The sequence below is a fragment of the Oryctolagus cuniculus genome, chromosome 11 (genome assembly GCF_051225735.1).
Source record: "Oryctolagus cuniculus isolate XC-2025 breed Fujian yellow rabbit chromosome 11, ASM5122573v1, whole genome shotgun sequence".
NCBI lineage: Eukaryota > Metazoa > Chordata > Mammalia > Lagomorpha > Leporidae > Oryctolagus > Oryctolagus cuniculus.
This window is the reverse complement of record NC_142877.1, coordinates 117,443,393-117,468,297: the sequence shown is the minus strand read 5'-3', so window position 1 is coordinate 117,468,297 and position 24,905 is coordinate 117,443,393. Positions and strand designations below refer to the sequence as shown.

The 24,905-nt window shown below is 54.7% G+C and overlaps 1 protein-coding gene across 2 annotated transcripts in view; it reads left to right on the top strand.

Moving 5' to 3' along the window:
* The first annotated feature begins 5,008 nt into the window (after positions 1-5,008).
* RANGAP1 (Ran GTPase activating protein 1) overlaps positions 5,009-24,905 on the top strand; it is a 28,803-nt gene continuing 8,906 nt past the window's right edge. Inside the window, exons 1-7 of one of the 2 annotated variants that reach the window (XM_008275173.4) lie at positions 5,009-5,349; positions 8,036-8,185; positions 12,429-12,556; positions 17,015-17,074; positions 18,916-19,095; positions 22,908-23,042; positions 24,481-24,639. In XM_008275173.4, coding sequence (XP_008273395.1) covers positions 8,074-8,185; positions 12,429-12,556; positions 17,015-17,074; positions 18,916-19,095; positions 22,908-23,042; positions 24,481-24,639 — 774 coding nt within the window. In that variant the 5' untranslated portion in view covers positions 5,009-5,349; positions 8,036-8,073. The remainder of the gene's footprint in view (positions 5,350-8,035; positions 8,186-12,428; positions 12,557-17,014; positions 17,075-18,915; positions 19,096-22,907; positions 23,043-24,480; positions 24,640-24,905) is intronic. The other variant, XM_089309007.1, reaches the window with a different exon arrangement.

Here is a 24,905-nt window from a genome sequence, read left to right as displayed (position 1 = left end):
GGACCTGCGTCTTCTCCCTTCCTCTCTCTCTCTCTCTCCCTCTTAAAGATTTATTTATTTATTTTCAAGACTTACACAGAGGGAGGAGAAGTAGAGAGAGAGAGAGAGAGAGATCTTCCATTCACCAGTTCACTCCCCAATTGGCTGCCACGGCTGGAGCTGCACCGATCCGAAGATCCGAAGATCTGAAGATCCGAAGCCAGGAGCCAGGAGCTTGTTCCTAGTCTCCCATGTGGGTGCAGAGGCGCAAGGACTTGGGCCATCTTCTACTGCTTTCCCAGGCCACAGCAGAGAGCTGGATTGGAAGTGGAGCAGCTGGGACTTGAACTGGCACCCATGTGGGATGCCAGCACTGCAGGTGGCGGCTTTACCTGCTATACCACAGCACCAGCCCCCTTCTCCTGTCTCTTGTTGAAGCTGTGTAAGGTGAATAGTTTACTGGACTCTCACGTCTCAGTTCTTCACCTGTTGAAATGAGGACAAAGGAGACCCACGATGGTCCTACTTCTCTGTGCAAGGCTGAGCAGACTTCTCAGGCCAGGAAGGAGAGAGAGAATGACAGGGGTGAAGTGTTTTTCTTGTAAAACAGTGACAATTCTGGCCTATCTTGACCCTCTGTGCATCCTTTCTCCTTTGTATTTGTAGTATTTATTTTCACTTTATTTGAAAGGCAGACAGAGTGAGATCTCCCAACCACTAGTTCACTCCCCAAACGCCCACAACAGCTAGGGCTGGGGCAGGCCAAACCCAGAAACTCAGAATTCAGTTTGGATCTTAGGTGTGGCTGGAAGGGACCCCAAATATGTGAGGCATCATCTACTCCCTCCCCAGATGCACATCAGCAGGAAGCTGGATCAGTAGAGTAGCCGGGGACTTGCATTCCAATATGGTCAGAATAGTGTTGCAGGAGAACGGAGTGAAATGAGCCCTGGTGTTGATGACGATTACAAGACTGGATAAAGAGGAGAGTATAAGTGAAGCTTTATTTAAGTAAACGGTACTATTGGAGTGGCCTGTTGAAGGAGAGACCAAGCCATCAGCGCTCTAGGGCTGTTTGTATGTCTTTGCCATGTTATCTGTAAAGGAACAGGGATAGCGGTGGTTACTGTGAGTGCCGGGGGCAGTCTGAGTGGAGCCCTCTCTAGCTTGTCTCTATCGAGACCTAGATCTTGTTAACCACTCTTGTCATGAACGATAAGTCTTTGTTACCAGGGGCTTCCTTCCTGATTCCTTTAGTGTGTGCTTGCAGAGAAGGAACTAGGATGGAGCCAGTCTGGCTTGCTTCTAGTCCTGGGCTCCCTCACAACGTGGACTCTCCCAAGTCTCCCCAGCTCTGCCAGCCCCATTCCATTGCTGTGACCTCCATGACCTTTGAAGTTCATGGAATTTCTGCTAAGAATTCCACCTTCCAGTTCTTATTTACTTATTTAAAGATTTATTTATTTATTTGAAAGGCAGAGTTACAGAGAGAGAGAAGGAGAGACACAGTGAGAGAGATCTTCCATCCGCTGGTTCACACCTCAGATGGCTGCAATGCCCATGGCTGGGCCAGGTCAAAATCAGGAGCCAGTAACTTCTTCCAGATCTCCCACTTGAGCAGCAGGGCCCCAAGCACTCGGACCATCTTCCACTGCTTTTCCCAAGCCATTAGCAGGGAGCTAGATCAGAAGTGGGGCATCTGGGACTCGAACCAGCGCCCATATGGGATGCAGGTGTCAAAGAAGGTGGCTTAACCCACTATTCCAGGATGCCAGCCCCTCCCTTCCAGTTCTAAAGATCCAGAAGCTATTGAGGAAGGGAAGAGTCGCTGAAGATGTCCTAGAACCCACCTTTCTCTGAGGGCCAAGGGAAGTCTCAAGTACCGTTGGAAAAGGGGGCCTGGGCCACCCCCAGGAAATCCTAAAAGGAATGGATCAGTGCTAGCTGCAGGGGCACAGCCGCAGCCCACGGGGAGCCCCTCAGCCTTCCATGATGCAAATTCACTTTTTTTTTTAAGAATTATTTTATTTATTTGAAAGACAGTTACAGAGAGAGGTAGAGACAGAGAGAGAGAGGGGTCTTCCATTCCACTAGTTCACTCCCCAAATGACTGCAACGGCCGGAGCTGCGCCAATCCGAAGCCAGGTCTCCCATGCAGGTTCATGGGCCCAAGGACTTGGGCCTCTTTTACTGCTTCCCCAGGTGATAGCAGTGAGCTGGATCAGAAGAGGAGCAGCCAGGACTTGAATTGGCGCCCATATGGGATGCAGGCACTGCAGGCGGCGGCTTTAACCTACTGCGCCACAGTGCCAGCCCCGCAAATTCACTTCTAAACAAACATTGTGTGACCCCGACTGGAATGGGGTTCAAATGAGGAAGGCTGAAGCACCAGTGACAAGGCGGGCTGGCTGCTCAGCAAAGACACTGCCAAGGAGGGAGTTCCTGCCCCAGGATCCACTCAGGCCACAGAGGAAGCCATCAAGAATACCCTTAACTTTGTGGACCCGTGCAGGTGTGCAGCTTGCTGCGGGCACCCGGGTGAGGGTGAGGGTGAGATGGATCCCGGCTGCAGTGACGCGGAAGGCCCCTGGATGGTGTAGTGTGACATTGGACACAGCCCTGGAGGCAGACTAGGAGAGAAGAGGGGGAAGAGGACCTTCCCCTGCAGTCCTTTAGACAGGAGAGATCATGTTCAGTCTGGAGCTCCAGTGGTCGTGTGTCTGTGCCAGGAAGGGAATGATGCCCACACTTCCTTACGTGAGCTGCAGGTGAGGGGATCTGGCACATGACCTGTTTAGCTCTCAAGTACAGGTAAAGTGAAGACGTGTGGGCCAAGTTGGGAGAGGTAACTTAGACCGAACCCCTATAACGTGAAGGCACGACCCGGCCTCTTGTCCTCCACCAAAAGGAATTCACTGACTTGAGAGAGTTGTGTAACTGACCCTGGAAGGTACGAACCACTGGACTCAAGTAGTCATTTGCTTCTCCAGTAGATAAACCCTTAGGTACTGGCCAGTACTGTCTGGTGGGGTTTGTGTAGGGGAATTTTAGGCCCGGGGCAGAAGGTGACTGCCACTTACGTGAAACACGGCTCCCCCCCAGATCAACTGGAGCCTGCCTGGCCACCATACATTCCCTAGAGTACACAGCATCACCAACCAATCAAAGGAAGGTCACACGCACCACGGACCAACCAGGAACTTGTGCAGGAGTTGACCACGCACCTCTCAGCCCCAGTTTCAGTTTATAAGAACCTTCACCCCTAAGTCCTGGCCAGGGGGAGCTGGGAATTAAGCAATGGCTGCCCAGCTCCTTGCTCTGCGCTTTGCAACGAGCACCTCCTATCTTCCACCACCCCATGTCAGTGGTTGGCTTCTGCGTGTCGGGCGAGCCAGCCCAGATCCGGGAGTTCTGGGGCAACGCCTCTGGTTAGCTTGGGTGTTGTTCAGCAGCATAACTCTGGCTGCAAATGTTGGTGGCGACCAGGAAGCAAGCTCCCAGCCGGTGTCCTCAGCTTCGCTGCAACTCTGACGCTGCTGGAGACGGCATCAGATTCTGTAGACTGAGGGCTCAGTCCCAGCAACACTGCACCCCACTTCCCAGGCCAGTCCTCTGACTGGTAGCTCTCCATCAGTCTCCATGACCCTCCCACCTCCAATGCCAATCATTCTGATAGTTCCCACGACTCCATTCAACTCATTTGCTAGAGCGGCTCACAGAACTAAGGGAAACACTTTTTTGTTGTTTACTAAATAAAAATGTATTTATTTGAAAGGCAGAGGAGTAGAGAGAGGCCTTCCATCTGCTGGTTCACTCCTCCGAAGGCCCCAAGAGCAGGGGCTGGGCCAGGCTGACGCCAGGAGCGGCTGATAGGAAGAGGAGCAGCCAGGACTCTCATTCACGACACAGCTGTTTCTTTCTTTCTTTCTTTCTTTCTTTCTTTCTTTCTTTCTTTCTTTCTTTCTTTCTTTCTTTCTTTCTCTCTCTCTCTCTCTCTCTCTCTCTCTCTCTCTCTTTCTCTTTCTCTTTCTTCCTTTCTCTCTTTCTCTCTTTCTTTCAAGATTTATTCATTTATTATTTGAAAGGCAGAATTACAGACAGGCAAGGCAGACAGAGAGAGGCTGGTCCTCCATGGGACGGTTCACTCCCCAAATGGGCAAATCGACTGGAGCTGGACGGATCCGAAGCCAGGAGCCAGGAGCTTCTTCCTAGTCTCCCATGTGGGTGCAGGGGCCCAAGGACTTGGGCCATCTTCTACTGCTCTCCCAGGCCACAGCAGAGAGCTGGATTGGAAGTGGGGCAGCCGGGACTCGAACCGATGGCCGTATGGGATGCCGGCACTGCAGGTGGCGGCTCCCTGACATACAGCTTTGGAAGCGTATGGACTAGTCATTCCGGAGCACGTCTCTCGGCTTCGGTGGAGATTTTGTGCACTGTTGACCCGACAGTGAGGCTACACCTGCCTCAGGGCATCACGCCAGCAGGCGTGCGGTGGGTGTCGCTCTGTTCTGTCACGGATGCCGCCGCGGACCCGTGGATTAAGGGGGCGTCCGCAGAATTTCTCCACTACAGTTAACTTTGTCTCCTTTTTAATTATCAATCCATTTATGGGTATTTATGAGGAAGTGTTCGAATGCTCCTTCAATGTCACGGTACCAAACAAAAACAAAAAGCCAAGAGTCTTTCAGGAAATGGATCCCCATTTTCTCACTGAAGAGATCCCTCGGCCAGTCTGGGGCAGTACCAGCCTTTTGTCAATAAAGTTACGGGAACGGGAGCGCGGGCCTCCCCGGAAGTGCTGGGACGCGGCCGCACGGCACCATGGGAACTGTAGTCTCTCGGGCGCTCCCGCTAAATACCGCCCTTTGGGCTCCGCGAGAAAGAGCCAGAAAGCCGAAGGGGAGAGCGAACCGGAACATGGCGCCGGCGCTCGGGGCGCGGTGGCTCATGGGATCGGTAGTCCGCGGCTCGCGTCCAGCAGCGCCCGCACCGGAGAACTGGACTTCCATACCCAAGTAGCCGCGCGCGCGGGGCCAAGGGAAGCCGGCCTGGGCTCGAACAAATCAAATCGAAGGAAAGAAACTGCCGGCTTTCAAAATCCTCCTCCTCCGCCATCATCCGCTGCCGTGTGCAGAGCAGGTGGTGCTGGACACGCGAGACACGAGGACGCCCCCGGGAGAGTAGACAGGCTAAGTGGGCTGGTCATCGGCACCGCTGGCCCGGAGGCGGCGACCCCGGCCTGACCTGACGCGGACCCTGAATCCGTCCCCGCCCCAGCGGGCGGACTCGTCGCTCGGTCACCCCGCGCGGCGGCGCCGCCTGGTCACGGCACGGTCGGGGTCCGGTCCCTTCGCCGCTCCGCTCTCTGAGGTAGGGGGCGCGGGGCGGCCCTGGAGCCGGGCCGAGGAGGATGTGGCGCCCCTTGGGCGGCGAGCTTGGAGGGCCGGGTGGCGCTGACTCCTTTCTGCAGCGGGTAAACTGAGGCCTAGGGCGCGCGTGCGGGCCGCGCAGCGCCGCGTCGCGTCGGTGCCGGCCGAGGCGGGCGGGTCCCCGCGCGGCGCGCCTGCCCTCGGCCGCCTCCCGCCGGCCCACGCCCGCGTGGATGCGCGCCTCCAGGCGTCTCGGCCCTGCTGCCGGGAAGCGAGAGGGCGGTTCTGGACTCAGTCCCTGTGCCGACCTTGGGCAGGTCGGTTCGGTGTTTTGATCTTTAAAGTGGACTGGGGGTGGGAGGGGGCGGCTTGTGCCTCGTGCCTTCCTCCCTCCCCACCTGGACCGAGGGTCGTCCCCTTACCCCCCGAGAAGTTCCGTGTCCCGTCTGGACGCCCCCGCCGTTAGTTTATTCAGTTTTGTCCCGTCATTTCTTGAGCGTCGGCGGGCCCTAGGCAGCTGTCAAAGCGCTGGTCCGGTCGGGTCTCTGCTGGAGACCCTCCAGGAGGTCCTCGGGCCCCTTGGAGGGAAAGCCACGATGCTTAGAGCCCTTGGTTAACTCTCCCCTCCTCTCCTCTCCTGCTTCCATCTGTCTGCTCCCTTTGTGGGAATGCTCCAATATGCTGGGCCTCTTCCCCGACAGCCTTCAAATGGTTATTGTTTCTTACCTGATACCTTTCTAATTGAAGTTGCAACTGTCAGAGCCCCCCTCCCCCTTATTTATTTTTATTCCAGTCTGACATACTAAGTATCCTGTTTAGAACATAGCTTCTTTTTGTATCAGTTACTGCTGTGTTCCTGGAACCGTGAACAGTATCCAGTATCCAGTAGTAGTCAAGACAGTGGAAGTTCTGTGTGGTGAATGACTGGTTGTCTTACCTAGAGAAGTAATTCAGGCTTACTGATGAACACAGTGCATGCAGACGAGGGGTTAGATAAGGAGAGGGGGTAGGAAGCTGGTTATTTGAATCCAGAGGAAGACTGGGGTGGAGGTCACAACCGAATCTGAGAAGGAGATGGGGGGAGGCCTTGCGGATAGCACCCCGAGTTCTCGCCTCCATGTCACTCTTCTGAGGTCCCCAGACTACCTGCCCTTTCTTCTCTGGGGAAGTGCAGTGGACCACTGTACCAGTCTGTGATTGTGCAAAATATAAATTGGACCTTCAACCTAACGTCCTAAATTGACAAGCGTCTATGTAGTTTTTAAGTTTGTTTATTTGAAAGAGAAAGAGATCTCTTCAGTCTGCTGGTTTACTCTCCAAACACCTGCAAGAGCCAGGAACCCAAATACTTGGGCCAAAACCTGCTGCCTCTCAGGGTGCACACGAGCAGGAGGCTGGGTTGGAAGCAGAGGCAAGACTCGATCCCAACCAAACACAGGATGTGGCGGTGGTCCTGTAGCCTTTTGTATGCCCAGAAAACTGCCTGGGGGATCCTGGGTGGCTTCAGGAGGGTGCAGGTCACCTGAGAGACCCAGGCAGGATTAGGGTTGAGCCCCACCCCCAACCTCTGGGAAGTGGGTTTAGCTGGTCACCAATGGCCAGTGATTTAATCAGTCGTGCCTGTGCTGTGGGGCCTCCATGAAACCCAGAGGGCAGCCTTTGGAGAGCTGCTGGGGAGCTGTGCAGGTAGAGGGTGGTCCCGGCAGGAAGGCACTGGCAAGCGAGGGTGTGGAACTCTGCCCCCTTCTCCTGTGCCTTGTTCCGTGTATCTCTTCATCAGGCTGATCATTTGTATCCTTTTTATCTTCTCTGAACTGGTAAGCATAGGTGAGTGTAGCCCTTGTTTGAGAGTCTGTCTGGTGGAACCTATTTCACAGCCACCCAGTCAGAAGTGCAGGTAAAGCTACCGGGGGCTTGCATTAGCATCAGGTGGGGAGCAGTGTCGCAGGTGTCTCCAGATAGTGTCAGAACTGAGTGGGAGCAAACCTAGCCGACATCTGTGGTAAAATGTGATTGGGTGCTCTGTGGGGAGGAACCCCTGCCCATCTGGTGTCAGGATAATGTTGGAGAAACTTGAGTTTGCTGTTTCTGTACATTGGCCTATTGTGATGGTAGCTGTTGTGATGTAGGGTCCTCTGGTTTCCTAGGAACCTGGGAGGCCTCCGTGGCTTGCCCAGTCTCCTGGTCAGGGCTACAGCCAGAGGTGCAGTGGGCTGACCCCTGTGCCCCACCCCTAGTCATGCCAGCGTGGGTGGTGGGCATTCCCTGGGATGGATGACCTGGATCCCATAGACATCCATGTCCTGTTTGGGGACTGGGACCCTCAGACACAGAGCAGCCAGGATGATCAGGCAGGTGTGTGCTTGGGTGGACCCTGTGGACTTGGCTCCCATGGGGTTGGTTTTGTGGGTGTCCCCGGTATGGGGTGGGGGCAGTTGGCAGAGGAGGGAGTTAGGGAGCTGCTGACCCTCCAGGCTGACGCTGGACATTTCTGCTTTCCTGCTGCCTCCACCTTTCTGGAACCGTGCCTTCTCTAATGCTGTTTTCATTCCTCCCAGTGGTTTACCTCTTAGGTTCCCCGTGGCAGGGGCCAGTGGGGTCAGGAGGTGGCTGATGCCCCTTCCTGTCCCTCCCCAACCAGGCTCCCAGGAGATCCCTCTTCTTTAATGCCACTTGGGGCTTCTCAGTTTGCAGATCTCCGGGGGAGCCTGCCACTTTGGCCCTCATGGCCTCTGAAGACATCGCCAAACTAGCAGAGACCCTGGCCAAAACCCAGGTGGCCGGAGGACAGCTGAGTTTCAAGGGCAAGAGTCTCAAACTCAACACTGCAGAGGATGGTGAGTTCCTGCGCTGCTTGTGCGGCGAGCGCTTACTAACTGTGGGCCCTTTGAGCCGCACTGTCTCCTTTATTTGTCCAAGTAGCCCGGGCGGTGTTACTGGACCTACCTAGTCTAGTGGGAGGCTGTTAGTTCATTTCCCCAGGAGCATGGGAAGGCTTCCTGGCCACAATGAGCAGCTTCAGAGCCAACAGCCTTAACTTCCCTGGCTTCACTCCTGAGGTCGTAGGCATGGCAGGGAATATCTGCCGTGGGGGGAGGCAGGGCGAAGGCCCTTGGGGGGCAGAATTAAAACAATAGTCTCGACCCTCCTGGGAGGTTCTGGTCCCTGCCGCTAGATGCCCCTGGGAGAGGGATGGGTGCTGCTGCTGCTGCTCTGTGTGTGTGTGTGTGTGTGTTTGTGTGTATGTGTGCAAGAAAGCACCAGACTCCAGAGAACCAGTAACTGGAATGCAGGTCCTATCTTTCCATCTCTGGCCAAGTCTGCTGGCATGACCAACCCAGAGTCCCCTGGTGTCGGCAGTGAAGGCACCTGTGTCTGTACTTCTGCGATCTCTTGTTCTGGTGCAACCAGGGAAACTGGTCTGGAGTTGCCTGGTTATCCTGGTGTGTAGGCAGCCTTGCTTCCCTGCCCCGGGCCAGAGACCTTGGCTTGCTGGGAGTGTAGTGATGCATACTGCTCACATCTCTACGGGGCTGTATGGTTTCCACAGTTCTTTCTATACTTTATTTTTAAGATTTATTGATTTTAAAGAGTTACAGAGAGAGAGGTCTTCCATCTGCTGGCTCACTCCCCAGATGGCCGCAACAGCCAGGACTGGGCCAGGAAGAAGCCAGATGTTTCATCCAGGTCTCCCATGTGGGTGGCAGGGACCCAAGCACTTGGGCCATCTTCTGTTGCTTTTCCCAGGCTATTAGCAGGTAGCTGGATCGGAGCTGGAACAGCTGGGACACAACTCGTGTCTGCCGGAATACCAGCATGGTAGGCGGTGACTAAGCCACACTGCCAGCCCCCTCCCTGTGCTTTCATCACTGATAATCCTCCCATCATCCCCGTGGGAGGCAGGTGGAAATATTGCCTTTTTATAAATGAAGAAAAAGGACTTAGGAGGCCTTGGTAGCCTGCCGGAGATCCCGCGTCTCGTCAGTAGCAGAGCCAGGATTTAATGGGGTCCTGTGGAATCCCTGTGCCTGTGCTGCTCTTTCTGGCAGTTCACAGATTGTTTATTCATGCCACAAGGTGAACGGGCCCCAAACGAGTGTACAGTGACCTTCTGCATTGCCACCTAACTTAAAGTGCTTAGATTCCTTACCTACGCTCCCTGCAAAGCTGGCTAATGATGACTGAGCAGGGGCAGGACTGGAACCTTCCAAAGCTATGCTGCTTTTATCATGATGGAGCTCATCAACCCCGTTCCTACCCAGCTGTCCTGGTAACCCGGGTAGAGTAGGGCTTCATGGGGGTCCAGGCATTCTTAGTAACACTCAGAAGCGTCTCAGCACAGACAGTGTCTCAGGCCATGCCAGTGCCCCCAGCTGATGACTCAGACAGGTCTGAGTAGACACAGTTCAGTCAGGAAGCACGGATTTGCTATGAAATGTCATCTATTGAACACCATGTCAGGCTAGGAGTAAGTGCCATGCCAGTAGTATCTCAGTTTCCTGTCAGAATTCCTTGGTAGAAGTTTTATCCCTGTTTCGCACATGGGAAAATTGAGGCTCAAGGAGGTGGTGATAACTTCCCAGGAGCACAGCTGTGGGTAGAGGAACTGGGGACAGAACGCAGGTATACCTGCTTCTGGTGTCTGCACGGGCTAGAGAGCATCACTCACTGATCACCAGGTCTGTAGATAGTGAGGTCTGGACTAGGGCACTGCTGGGAGCCAAGAACGCCATCTGGGTCTTCCACCTGGCTGGCAGGGGCCCAAGCACTTGGTTTGTCATCCGCTGCCTTCCCAGGCCATTAGCAGGGAGCTGGATCAGAAGTGGAGCAGCCGGGACTTGAACTGGTGCTCCAGTATGGGAATCTGTGTCTCAGGTTGCAGCTTCACTCACTGCTACAATGCCAGCCCCAACTTGTATGCTTTTGTTTAGATTATAAAATTAATATGGGACCAGCGCTGTGGAGTAGTGGGTAAGGCCACTGCCTGCAGTGCCAGCATCCCATATGGATGCCAGTTCAGGTCCCAGCTGCTCCTCTTCTGATCCAGTTCTCTACTATGGCCTGGGAAAGCAGTGGAGGATGGCCTAAGCCCTTGGGCCCCTGTGCCTGCGTGGGAGACCTGGAGGAGGCTCCTGGTTCCTGGCTTCGGTTTGGAGTGCAGATCCGGCCGTTGGGGCTATTTGGGGAGTAAACCAGCGGCTGGAGGATGTCTCTCTGCCTCTGCCTCTCTGTGACTCTGCCTTTCAAATAAATAAATAAATCTTTATGAAAAATTAATATGTGTTGTAGAATATAGAAACTGATAGAAAGGGGGAGGGGAACATAACTGTTCTTCCCACACAATCAAGGATGTAACTGTTGTTAGTTTTGGTGTATTTGGTGTGTTTGTGAATACATATCACTTTTTTTTTTTTAATAAAATATTTATTGATTGATTTGAAAAGTAGAGTTACAGAGAGGCAGAGGCAGAGAGAGAGGTCTTCCTTCTGCTGGTTCACTCCCATAAAGACCACAATGGCTGTAGCTGGGCTGATCCGAAGCCAGGAGCCAAGCCTTCTTCTGGGTCTCCCACATGAGTGCAGGGACCCAAGCACTTGGGCCATCTTCTGCTTTCTCAGGCCACAGCAGAGAGCTAGATCGGCAGTGGAGCACCCGGGACTCAAACCAATTCCCATATGGAATGCCGGCACTGCAGGCGGCAGCTTTAGCCACTATGCCTCAGTGCTGGCCCTCACATATCACATTTTTAAAGTGTGAGCAGAATGAACATTATTAGAGAACCTTGTTTTTTCACTTGTAATTAGAACATGAATTATTATTATTTTTTTAATCTGAGGGGAAGAGGGAGAGGGAGTCTGGGAAAGAGATAGATCTCTCATCTGCTGGTTCACTCCCAAAATGCCCATGACAATCAGGGCTGGGTCAGGCTCAAGCAAGGAACCAGGAACTCAGTCTTAAGTAATTACGCCAGAATTCCTAGCCCCTGACCTGTCCTATCCTTCTTAAAATTTTTTTAATTTATTTTGAAAGATGCATTTATTTATTTGAAAGGCAGAGAGAGAGATTCCGTTGCTGGGTCACTCCACAAATTGCTGTGACAACCAGGGCTGAAGCCAGGAGCCTGGAATTCCTGGGTCTCCCATGTGGGTAGCAGGGGCCATTGTCTACCACTTGTCCAGGTGTATTAACAGGGAGCTAGGTCAGAAGTGAGCAGCTGGGACTCAAACCTGTGCTCATTTGGGATGCTAGTGTTGCAGGCAGGTGCTTAACCCACTGTGCCACTTTGCCAGCCCCTGACCTATCTTTTTTTGGTAAAGACTTATTTATTTATTTGAAAGTCAGAGAGAGAGAGAGAGAGAGAGAATGAATGAGAGAGTACTTCCATCTGCTGGTTCACTCTCCAGATGGCCACAGTGGCCAGGGCTGGAAGCCCTAAAGCCAAGAGCCAGGAGCTTCCTCCGGGTCTCCCATGTGAGTGCAGGGGCCCAGGTACTTGGACCATCTGCTGCTTTCCAGGGTGCATTTTCAGGGAGCTGGATCAGAAGTGGAGCAACCGGGACTTGAAATCTGTTCTCAGTTGGGATACTGGTGTCGCAGGTAGTGGCAGTGCTGGCCCCAACCTTGCCTTTCTTGATGCCTGTTTAGATGGTTTGGAATTTTTCATCATAGTACAATCGTGATGAACGAACACCCCACCCATGAGTCATCTAACAGTGAGGCATTTGTGTCGTACCTTCTGGTGCCCTGACTTGGGTGCTGTTTCCATGCATGGCCTGGTGTGCACACCCATACCTGCTTGGTGAAGTCTTTGCTTCAAGCAGCCAATTGCTCTTTGCATTGCCTCTCAGGCCTGGCCTTTTGTATATGCCTTGTTAACATTCATTCTAGGGAATTGTTTGCAGAGCTGTGTCCCTGCTGAACTGTGAGCCTGTCTGATTGTCCTCTGTAAGCCAGGGCCAGCACATGGTAGGAGTGCTGGAAGTATTGGAGTGTATGAGTGGCATGGTGGCTGTGAGCTTTCTGCTACCTCAGCTAATCATGACTCCAAAATCTAAGCTTCTGTTCTTTGGTTTCCTGCAGCCAAAGATGTGATTAAAGAGATTGAAGAATTCGATGGCTTGGAGGCTCTGCGCCTAGAGGGCAACACAGTGGGTGTAGAAGCAGCCAGGGTCATTGCCAAGGCCTTAGAGAAGAAGTCGGAGTTGAAGGTGAGTTCTGCAGGGCCAGGAGGCACAGGCTGGTTGTAGAGAAGCCTCATACTGTCACAACACCTCCCTGTGTCCAGATCCTCCCTGGTTACTGCCCTGTTGTCTGACACCCAAGGAGGGAAGGGCTCAAAATCAGCCAGCAGGTGCCTCTGACTGACAGGCATTGCTGATGGACTCATGCAGGTCGGGATCCAAAGCCAAGATTGCCCATGAGGAGGTGGCCAAAGCTTCCATTGGGCAGAAATATCCAGCATCGTTGTAGCACAGTGGGTTTAGCTGCCACTGCTTCAGCCTACGACAGCACATCTGTGACTCACATCTGAGTGCCGATTTGTGCCAGCTGTTCCAGTTTCAGTCCAGCTCCCTGCTGATGCACCTGGGGAAGCAGCAGCAGATGGCCCGAGTCCTTGGGCCCTGTACCCATGTAGGAGACTTGGATGGAGCTCCAGGCTCCTTCCTTCAGCCTGCCCCAGCCCCAGCTGATGCAGCCGTTTGAAAGAGTGAACCTATAGATGGAAGATCTCTCTCTCTCTCTCTCTCTTTCTCCTTCTGTTTCTAACTCTTTCAAATAAATAAATCTTTCTTTATTTAAAAGACAGAGACATAGACAGATAGCAAGGTCTTCCATCCGCTGGTTCACTCCCCAAATGGCTGCAACTGCCAGAGCTGGGCTGATCCAAAGCTAGGAACCAGGAGCTTCTTCCGGGTCTCCCACATGGGTGCAGGGGTGCAAGCACTTGGGCCATCCTCTGCTGCTTTCCCAGGTTATTAGCAGGGAATCGGATAAGAAGTGGAGCAGCCAGGACTTAAACCTGCGCCCATATGGGATGCTGATCCTGTAGGCATTGGCTTTACCCACTACCCCACAACAGCAGCCCCAATAAAATACTTATTAAAAAAACACCAGTAAGGTTCTGGTATTGTATAATGGGTGAAGCCGCTGCCTCCCATGCCTGCAATCCATGTGGCTGCCAGTTCAAGTCCGAGGTACTCCATTTCCAATCGAGCTCCCTGCTGTGCACCTGGGAAAAGCAGCAGAGGGTGTAGCCTGGGTGCTTGGGCCTGTGCATCCAGCTGGGAGGCCCCGAGGAGGCTCCTGGCTCCTGGGTTGGGCCTGGTGCAGCCCTGGCTGTTGGGCCCATTTGAGGAATGAATCAGCAGATGAAACACCTCTCTCTCTCTCTCTCTCTCTCTCTCTCTCTCTCTCTAGCTCTGCCTTTCATATAAATAAAATAAATCTAGAAAAAGAGGAAGAAGAAGAAAAGGCCAGAATGGCCAGGCCTCAGATAATGCTGCAGTGGAGTGGGAAGGTACTGCGGCCGGAGGCTGCCTGCTACATGCACTCCTCAGCTGAGGCGGCAGGTGCTTGCTTTTTCTTTTCCCTTAAGATTTATTTGTTCGAAAGGCAGAATGACAGGAGGAGGGGACAGACAGGTAGGTGTTCATCCGCTGGTCACTCCTCAAACAGCTACAACAGCCAGGCCTGGGCCAGGTTGAAGCCAGGGGCCTAGAACTCCATCTTAGTCTCTGTGTGAGTAGCAGGGGCCCAACCTCTTGGGCCATTACCTGCTGCCTTTGCAGGTGTGTTAGCAGGGAGCTGGATCAGAAGTGGAATAGCTAGGACTCAAACCGTCACTCAGATATGGCGTGTAATCATTGCAAGTGGTGACTTAACCTGTACCGTAACACTGGTTCCAGCAAATGCTTTCTAAAATGTTAGATTCAAGTAGTGCCCTCCTTTATCAGCCAAAAGGTCAGTTCAGATTCTTCTAGTGTTCCCACAGTAGGCTCCAGTGAACACCAGTGTGGTGTTTTTTTCTTTTGGGGGGGGGGGGGTTGGGCTGACCCTGTAGGGTAGTGGGTAAAAGCTGCTACCTGCGATGCTGGCATCCCACATGGGCCAGTCGTTGGCCTGGCTGTTCCTCTTCTAATCTAGCTCCGTGCTGATGCACCTGGGAAGGCAGTGGAAGATAGCCTGAGTCCTTGGGCCCTTCACCCATGTGGGAGGCCCAGAGGAAGCTCCTGTCTTTATCAGACCCTAGCTGTTGGGGCCATTTGGGGAGTGAACCAGGGGATGGAGAATATTTTTCTCTTTGTCTCTCCCTCCTTATCTGTAACTCTGCCTTTCAAATAAATAAAATAAATCTTAAAAAAATATTTATTTGAAAGGCAGATCAGCAGACAGGCATATCCTCCATCCACTGGTTCACTCCTCAAATGGCTACAACAGCCAGGGCTGGGCCAGGCCAAAGCCAGGAGCCTGCAACTCCCTCCTTGTCTCCTAAGTGAGTGACAGGGGTCCAAGTACTTGGGCCATCATCTCCTGCCTTCCCAGGTGCATTAGCAGGAAGCTAGATCGGAAGCAAAGCAGCTGCTCCACTATGGATTGTCAGTGTCACAAATGGCAGCTTAACCCACTGGCCACAATGCCAGCCTTTCAGTGTGCTGTGTTCGAAATGTCAGAGGCGAGGAGGGTGTCACTGTATGTTCCCTCCTGCCCTGGGTTCCCAGTGTCTGTTAGCATGCCACAGTCTCCGGGGACAGGCTTGCACTCGCGTCTTTGTCAGGTGTCATTTAATCCTCACGACCCAGGTATGAGGATGGGTTGAGTCTCCATTTGGACAGTCAGGAGCACTGGGGCTCAGAGGGCTGGTTCAGTAGCCCAGTCATAATGTTGATGTGTCGCCAGGCCACCTGTTACACACCCAAGTCTAGTGTTATTTCCATGGTAGCACTGTCGCCTTTGAGGGGAAGGAATGTGGGGCTGGGGGCGTGAGGAGAAACAAAGTGGACTTGCCCCAAAGGGCCTGCCAGCGAGTTCCCATGTGGTCTCTGCCATTTGTCCTTAGGGAGATCACAGTCAGGGTAACAGTCAAAACAGCAGTTGTTTCTGCTCCTTTACCCATGGCCTGGGCGAAAGAACTCCCCCCCCCTCCCCCTGTGACCTGTGAGGAGCAGGGATGCAGGGGCTGGACCTGCAGGCTGCAGGACACAGCAGGAGCTGGACTTCAGCACCCAGGGCCCCGGGACACCACCTTGTCTGTTCTGAGGCCTTGCACTGAACTTGGCCCTTGGGCTCCTTTAGAAAATGGAGCTCATCCTCCTGCACAGTTTGTCCTGAGAGAACTTGGCCAATGGCAGTGCCGTGTGCGTTTTGTCTCCTGTGCAGGAAGCAGCACGGGGTGGGGAGAGGGGAGGAGCTGCCCCTGATGGCCTGCAGTGTCTGGCCTAGTGCTGATGCAGGATAAGATGTTATCGCCCCGCTGCAGCAGGTGTGCAAATGAGGTCTTGACAGGTGAGAGAAGGTCAGCCCAGGGTCACACAAGGAGCAGATGTCAGCCTGAGCTCCTAACTTCTCTGCTGTTCCCTTGGGGATTGTTGAGGCCTAAAGGCTTATTTCAGAGGTGGCACCAGGGACCAGAGGGGCGTCAGCTAAGTCAGGACTGGAACCCAGGCCCTGTTCCCTGGTGTCTCTTGATGAACCTTCAGTCCCTGGACTTTGGTTTGGGAGTTTGGGTGCGATGCCGGTGTTGTAAATGACTGTAGCACTCAGGTTGTGGCTGCCTGTTCTTGGCCCTAAGAACCTGCATGCAAGAGTAACTCACCAAGCAGACCCAGTATGTGGGATAGCCAGCAGAGGCCCCTGGGTGTTCATGATTTGCTTATTGGAGGTCGTGAGAAGTTTTCTACATAAACCAACTTCCCTGGAACATAAGGTTGGGTTTGGTTTGCATGTGTAAGGACTGGATGTTCAGGAGAAGGTGGCTTTCCCTGTGTGCTGTCCATCCCAGGTTTGGTCCAGAACACCGGACTGAGAGGACAGTAACCAGAGTTGGGGATAGGGCTGTGTGCTTGGAGACCAAATTCTGGCCAGTGTGAACACATGACCAAGTTAGGTGGCTGTCATCTTTGTGACATTTGCCTGATACCTTCTTTAAATCCGCCAACTTTTAAGTACCTTCTATGAAGGGAAAGCCCACATCCTTCAGTAAAGGAGATAATACAGTGTCACTGATTTCTGATTTGGTGTTACCATGTCAGACTCTGAGCCTGATGCTGTTTTCCGTTGATTGGGCGACGCAGCAGCCCCAGACAGGCCATCTTCTGGAGCTGGTCAGACGGATGGGGGAACTGTGGCACTAAGTCCTGCATTGCTGATGTTCCAGTTCATCCGTCACCTGTCAGACCAGAAAGTCAGACAGACTGGGGATTTTCCTGAGACTTCTGCTGAGCCCGCCTGGTCCTTAGGGGCCCCTGACTTGTGGACGGGTGTTCTGGTCCAGCCAGCCAGGGTGGTCCAGCTTTTCACTGACAGAGCCCAAAGTAAGAAGGCTGTGAGTGGGAGGCTCAGCGGTCCCAGCTTGTCTAATGCTGAGTGCGGCCCTGCTCGCTGGCGGGGCTTCTCCATTCAGGCCTCTTCCAGGGTCTGCAGCTAACTCTTCTCTTGTCCCGCCACAGCGATGCCACTGGAGCGATATGTTCACAGGGAGGCTGCGCTCCGAGATCCCGCCAGCCCTGGTGAGTGAACGCCCGGCACAGGAGCCCTCCTCACACTGTGTTCTTTCTGGAAGCTGAGCCCTTGATGGCTGAGATGCTGAAATGGAAGTCATGCAAAACCAGGGTTTCCCCTGTGTGAGGGCTGCTGAGAGCACAGGCGGTCACGGGAGGGAGCCAGAGGGAGGAAGTGGGGTGGGCTAGGGCGTCCCGGGTTCTTCCTGAGCTGGGGGGTTTGACTCGTACTGCACAACTGCCGTTCTTTCCTGGCACCACCACCCCTGCACCCTGAGGCCGTGGATTCTCCCTTTACCCTGCTTCCTCTTTCTGCTTCTCTCTGCCTCCGCTTTCCGATTCCCACTTGTGGGGCTTGGGGCAGGTGTTTGCTGCGGGTCAGCGGGCTCTTTGGTGTGGTGGAGTCCCTTACCTGGGCCACACCCTTGCTCCTTCTCAGGTCTTCCCCCTTCCATCCGGGACAGGGCCTCCAGACACGCCCGTGCACTGACCTCACTTCTGCAGGCACAGGCCACGGTGCCGGGCACTGTCAGGGTCCCAGAGTGAGGCTCTCTGGGTAGAAGTTAGAGGAGGCCTCAGAGCTGCTGGAGTTAGGGCCCTTGCCTGGAGGGGTGGACACGACCAGGTGAGGCTAGGGGTCAGGATGCAGGTTAAATGCATCCATTTGGGTGCTTACGAATAGAGGGTCTTGAGTTAGAAGAGGGAGGAACGGCCCGGCTCGGCGCGTGCTGCCGGACTCTGCTGCGTGAGATGCTTTACTGAGCTGCAGCATTTAACTTCCCAGGCTTTGAGGAGGTTTATCTCCATGCTCCTGGCGGTGAGAGTGAATCTGGAGAAGGGAGAAGAGAGTTAGGGGTCAGGGTGGCATGACCTGCGGGGAGGGTGAGGGGCTGGGCATTGGTTGGGGCCAGATCACCAAGCACAGGGCAGCCTGAGAACACTTGCCCTTGTTTAGTGAGGGAGGAGGGCAGTAGAAACGGCCACAGCAACCACGCCCCGGTCTGTGTGTGGACGGCCTCCCCTCTGTGTTTCTGTCCCTGTCGGCTGCAGCCCAGCCCACTTCTGCCTCCAGTTCTCTGAGCCTTCTCTCCGTGACCATCTCCCTGGGGACTGTGGGTGTCCCCAGCCAGAGGGGTTCCCAGGAGAGCTCAGTGTCCTCCTGCCAAATCCGGTCCCTGTCCACCTCCATTTGCCCAGTTACCCGCTGAGTCCCTGGAGGCCTTTGTGGGGCCCCCTTCCCCCCACATCCATTTCTGCAGCCTCCCTTCGCTGCACGGAGGCCCAGGTTCCTCTTTCACTTCTGCCACACCAACCAGTGCCACCTTGTACTCCCAGGGGGCGCACAGCCTCCAGCCTCCCTCTGCCCGACTGTCTGCCTTAAGGACCTTCCCTGCGTGTTCCGTGGCCATCAGAGTCTCTCGCTCTCAGGCTTAGGCCCAGTTCCTGGCCTGGTGTTTAAGGCTCTTGCCTTATGTGACCCCTTGCTTCCAGCCAGAGCTCACCCATTGATTGGTGTCCTTTCGGGTTTACCAGCTCCTTGCTCCGGCACACGGCATGCTGCTTCACGCTCATGTCTTTACTGCTGCCCTCCTCCTTTCGTGTGGACTGGCTGACTCCAGACTGAGCTCAAATGCCACCTCCTTCAGGGGGTCTTCCCAGACCACTCAGACCCTACTCCCTGGCTGCTAGGAGCCCTGTGCAGGGTTTCCAGTCGCGGTTGTGTGATTGGAAGGCTCTGCACTGAAGTAGGCTGTGTCTGCCTGCTGCCCCCTCCTCTGGGTGCCCTGAGGGCTGGACTGAGCCCAGCACAGAGGCAGCGCTGTGAAAGTGACCTGCGTTCCCTTGTCCAGATCTCCCTAGGGGAAGGACTCGTCACAGCTGGGGCCCAGCTGGTGGAGCTGGACCTGAGTGACAACGCGTTTGGACCCGATGGCGTGCGAGGCTTCGAGGCCCTGCTCAAGAGCCCAGCCTGCTTCAGCCTGCAGGAGCTCAAGCTCAACAACTGCGGCATGGGCATTGGCGGCGGGAAGGTAGGCGCCGCAGTCCTCTGCTCGCAGGCCTCATTGTTCTCTTCAAAGAAGAAAGGCCTCAAAGGCTGGGAGGGAGAGGAGTCTATGAGGGAGGGGTTGCTAAGCAACCATCCCAGTCTCCTGGGTTGGCTTGGCAACGGGGAGCAGTGCCACTGCATACCTGCACCTGCCGAGTTCTCAGAGCAGCCGGCAGAGCCAGGGCGAGGAGGCCCAGAAGGAGAAAGGGGCCGCTTGGGAAGGTGCTCCCAGCTCCCCTGTCTGTGTCCTTGGGTGGGGCCTTGCCGCAGGTGCCTCGCCCTGTCCTGCCACGAGTCAGTCTGGTCTGGTCGGTGTAGAAAGAAGCTTTGCTTGTCAGAACTCACACCCAGACAGGCTGGCCTCATTACTCTCCTGGACCCATTGAGAGTCGATCTGTTTCCTCTCTCCCTCCCCCTGCCTCCCTCCCTCTCTCCTCTTCTCTCTCTCTCTCTCCCCTCCCTCTCTCTCCCCTTCTCTCTCTCTCCTCTTCTCTCTCTCTCTCCTCTTCTCTCTCTCTCTCCTCTTCTCTCTCCCCCACCTCTCCCTCTCCCTCTCTCTTTCTCTTCCCTTCTCTCCCCTTCCCCCTTCCCCTCTCTCCCTCCCTCCTCTCCTGCTTCCTTCCCTCTCTTTCTCTCTCTCTGCTGGGGACATGGGTGTGAAGGTGAATGAGACACATGAGTTGCCCCCACACTGCTGCCTCCCTCTCCCCAGAGAGTAGATGGGCTCAGAGAGGTGGGGCTGATTGTGGGGCTTAAAACCTCATCCAAAGGCTCCATTCACAGCAACAAGAGTTGCCAGGGTGGGGCTTGCAGTGCCCCAGGCTGGAGCCAGAGTGGACACCCCCACAGGATGTGCCTGTCTCCCTGCCCCACAGGAGGGAGAGCATCCCTTCTCCTAGCCTAGCTGGACGGTAAGCAGTCCACGTGTAGAGATGTCATAAAAGCATTCACTTCCTCACAGAGAATTCATCGCCCACCCAGAGGAGCCTGCTGCGAGAGCAGGGACACTATAGCGTGTCCTGCCTGTGCTCCCATCACCTCCTGTCTGTTGCATAGCATTGCCAGGAAGCACACGCAGGGCTTCCCCAGCTGCCCAGTGGCTGTATGGCCTATCCCACTCTGAGTGGTGGGCATAGGAGTTGGGAACGCAGAGACCTTGGAACCCCAGGACCAGGGCCTCCTCTGTAGACCAGCTCTATGCTGGGATTTGAGTTGTGCAGTAACTTCATTTAGCCATGGACTGTTGTTCCAAGACCCCTGGTGAGTGCCTGTAGCCTTGGGCAGTACCAAAGCCATGTATGTATACTCTGTTTTTTCCTCTATATACATACCTGTGACAAAATTCCATTTCTCATTTAGGAATAAGAGATTAGCAAAAAAGAACAGGTTCTGGTGTTATGGTGCAGTAAGCTGCTGCCCACAAGGCCAGCATCCCATGTGGGTGCAAGTTCGAGTCCTGACTGCTCCACTTCCAATCCAGCTCCCTGGCTAATGATCTGGGAAAAGTAGCAGAAGATGACACAAGTACTTGGGCCCCTGCACCCCATGTAGGAGACCTAGTTGATCCCGGTTGCCCCTCTTCCAGTCCAGCTCTCTGCTGTGGCCCGGGAGTAAAGTGGAGGATGGCCCAAGTGCTTGGGCCCTGCACCCCATGGGAGACCAGGAGAAGCACCTGGCTCCTGCCATCGGATCAGCGCGGTGCACTGGCCGCGCCAGCCATTGGAGGGTGAACCAACGGCAAAAAGGAAGACCTTTCTCTCTGTTTCTCTCTCTCTCACTGTCCACTCTGCTTGTCACAAAAAAAAAAAAAAAAAGGAGACCTAGTTGAATCTCCTGGCTTCAGCCTGGCTCAGCCTTGGCTGTGGCAGCCATCTTGGGAGTGAACCAAAGATGGAAGATACACCTCTCTTGCTCTTGTTCTTGACTCTGTCTCTCTCTCTCTCTGTAACTCTGTCTTTCAAATAAATGAATCTGTTTTTAAAAAAGTTAAAACAGCATACTATAATAGAAGTTAATTGGGGCCAGCACTGTGGTGTAGTGGGTAAAGCCACCACCTGCAGTGCCGGCATCTCAAATGGGTGCTGACATCTCATATGGGTGCCAGTTCGAGTTCTGGATGCTCCACTTCAGATCCAGCTCTCTGCTATGGCCTGGGAAAGCAGTAGAAGGTGGCCCAAGTCCTTGGGCCCCTGCACTCATGTGGGAGACCAGAGGAAGCTCCTGGCTCCTGGCTTCGGATCGGCGCAGCTCCGGCCGTTGTAGCCATCTGGTTAGTGAAACAGTGGATGAAAGACTTCCTTCCTTCCTTCCTTCTCTCTCTCTCTCTCTCTCTCTCTCTGCCTCTCAAGTAAATAAATAACTGCCTTAAATAAATAAATCAATCTCTAAAAGTTAATTGCCTGTGATCACTCTGTCTGAAAAATATTGTACTATAAATCTTACCATACATTTTTTTTCCTTAGGAGCTTTCACTTTTTATTTATTTTTTTAAATAAGAAAGAGAGAGAGAGGTCTTTCATCCAGTGGTTCACTCCCCAAATGACTGCAACAGCCAGAGCTGGGCCAGGGGGAAGCCAGGAGCCTGGAACTCCATCCAGGTCTCCTGTGAAGGTGGCAGGGGCCCAGGTACCTGGGCCATCTTCCGCTGCTTTTCAGGTACATTGGCGAGCTGGATCAAGAACGGAGTAGCTGGGACTTGAAGTGGGGGCCATACGGGATGCTGTCATTCGCTGTGCCACAGTGACCCCACCTCTTCACTCGACAGAAGTGTTGCGGCTTCTCTTTGTCAGATCTGAATTGCCAGAATTGCAGACTTTGGGGCCAGGGTTAAGAGACAGTGATATTTTCAGGCCAGGGTTGGCTACCCTGAATGACAGGAGACTACTGCAGTTCTCTGTTGCCCCCTCACCACTGATCTGATGAGTCCTGGGGTCCTGGCGGCTCCACCTCTTCACTCGACAGAAGTGTTGCGGCTTCTCTTTGTCAGATCTGAATTGCCAGAATTGCAGACTTTGGGGCCAGGGTTAAGACAGTGATATTTTCAGGCCAGGGTTGGCTACCCTGAATGACAGGAGACTACTGCAGTTCTCTGTTGCCCCCTCACCACTGATCTGATGAGTCCTGGGGTCCTGGCGGCTGCAGGCCTCAGGTCCTTTGGCAGCTGTTCCCAGCAGGCTGTGTGTGTGAAGTGCGATCCGTGGGCCACACACCATGGGAATTGGAGGGGCCCTAGATCCAAGGTCTGTCAGGAAGTTGGAGTCCTGCAGGAGCCAAGGCCCTCCACATGGTGGCCTCAGCAGAACAAGGGGCAAGCAGGGTGAGCCACCTTAGAGAGTCTGATGCTTCTGCACTGTGCATGCACACGACCCCACCACTGTGGAGCTGGTGTGTGCTGACCTTACATTCTTCCAGGGCAGCTGTGTGGGCTCAGGCAGGAGCCAGGCCAGTCTGTGCAGTATTGGTGAGCCCCAGTTCTTCAGCTGACAACGGGGGTGACCATGGTCCCAGCTAGCAGAGGCTCTGCCGGTGCAGTGAGCTAACTGGGGAGTCCCCCCCCCCCGGACCTTAAAGCCGGGTGACTCTGCCCTGGCTCTTCCCTCGGACTCCCTGAGACTGAGCGCCACAGGCTAACACACAAACCAAGTGATAGATGTAAACTGTGAAGTCTGGGGCCCAGATGAGGCGCGATCTGGCCGCACACCCACTGCCAGTGGGTGCGCAGGATGCACACGGTGGGGGCCCCACAGGGACGAGGGCCCCCTGCCCATGGCTTGTTCCCCTTGCTTTTGCCTGCAGATCCTGGCTGCAGCTCTGACTGAGTGCTACCGGAAATCCAGCAGCCAAGGCAAACCACTGGCCCTGAAGGTCTTCATGGCTGGCAGAAACCGTCTGGAGAACGATGGGGCGACTGCTTTGGCAGAAGCCTTTGGGGTGAGTGTTCCTGTCTGTCGTGCCCTAGGCACTGATGCTGGCTAGGCCTACCAAGCTGAGAGTCTCGGCTGTGCATCCCAGCGCCGGCATTTAGCTGAGCCAGTGGAGATGGTCACTTACCCTCTCTGAGCTTGTTCACTCCCCCGCAAATGTGCGTGTCTAGAAGACACACTCACCATCTGGGGCGAGCCGCTAGCAGCTCCCCGAAGCTCTGTGTGAGAGTACTGTGAAGGCTCGAGACGGAGTTAGAGCTGAGGAGCCTGGCACGGCTTCCCTGTGTGGACTGCAGAGAGGGATCGCATCCCACTTGCCCGAGACAAGGAGACTGGGAGGAGCTTCTGAGGGGCCCCAGCCAATGAAGCACTCTTGGGTGACCTCCCCCAGTGTTTACTTGTGACCACTCCGCCCCCACTCCCAGCTGTGCCGTGCACCCAGGACAGCAAGACTGGCCCAGGTGCAGTGAAGTGCCTGTTCCCCATCCCAGGGAGCAGTGAAGGCGGGATATGGGCCTCTGGAGAACTCACTCAGGGTTGACGGTGTACAGGTGAGAACGTAGGCTTTGATGATGCAGGATGAGGAACCCCACCGGAGGGGAAGACTCAAATACTTGGGATGTGGAAGAAGAGCACTGGACGAGAATCCAGGAAGCCTTCCTGGGAGAAGTGTCCACCATGAGAGTGCATAGAATGCAGCAGAATAGGAGGGAACTGTTATAAGCAGAGATGGGGATGGCAGAAGGCCGGAATGAGAGAGGGCCAGGTGGGTTAGAGGAGCCCTTCCTCACCTCCCAGGACGTGGCTTGTAGAATGCCGGTGGAGGAGGGCGTCACCCAGAGGACTGAGCCCATGTCCCCAGGGCAGAGGACTGGGGAATCTGGAGTTTGGGCTGGGCGTGAAGCCTCGTCACTGAGACCTGGTTAAGATGCCCGCGTCCCACATGGCAGTGCCTGTGTGAGGCCCAGCTGTGGCTCCTGATTCCAGCTTCATGCAGGCGTACACCCTGGGAGGCAGTGTTGGTGACCCAAGCTGTTGGGTCCCTGCCTCCCATGTGGGACACTTGGATTGAGTTCTTGGCTGGTGGCTTCAACTTCTGCTGTGTCCCAGCGTTTGCTATTGCAGGCATTTGGGAAGTGAAGCAGCAGATGGGAGCTTTCTCTGTCAGCTACTCCAAAAAAATGAAATCTGGTTCCAGATCTGTTTGACCCTGGGCGAGTCACTTGGCCTTTTTGATTTCTCCTCTTACTGGTGGGGATCCTGACTCCACCTTGGTGAGACTGCGGAGAGGATCGCCTGCCATTTTGCCCCCCGAACCCACAGACAAGCCCTGCCTGGTGCTGGCGACAGCCCCTCCGCATGCGTGCTGTGTGGAGCCGCTCTCCCACCGCCGATGTGCCTGTCACTTGGGGGCCAACACTCTGCTCTCCTTCCTGCCCTCACAGATCATCGGGACTCTAGAGGAGGTCCACATGCCGCAGAATGGGATCAACCACCCTGGGGTCACAGCCCTGGCCCAGGCTTTCGCCATCAACCCCCTGCTGCGGGTCATCAACCTGAACGACAACACCTTCACTGAGAAAGGGGGGGTGGCCATGGCCGAGGTGAGGCAAGTGTGGCAGAGCCGGGTCACAGCCCCGTGGGGCAGGGCCTGGCTGCTGCCTGGGCTTCATTTGCAGGTGGCTGTTTAGCCCTCACTTTTCTGCCCACCTGGTGTGCACCCCATGGGCCCAGCCCGTGTGAACACGTCCAGAGTAGGGTCACGTGTCACGGGGAAGCCTGTGCCTTCCGTGGGCAGCTCTGGGGGTGCTGCTTTGTACTCAGACGGCACAGAGAAGGCTGCTCGTGCTTGTCTCTTCCTCATTGACTT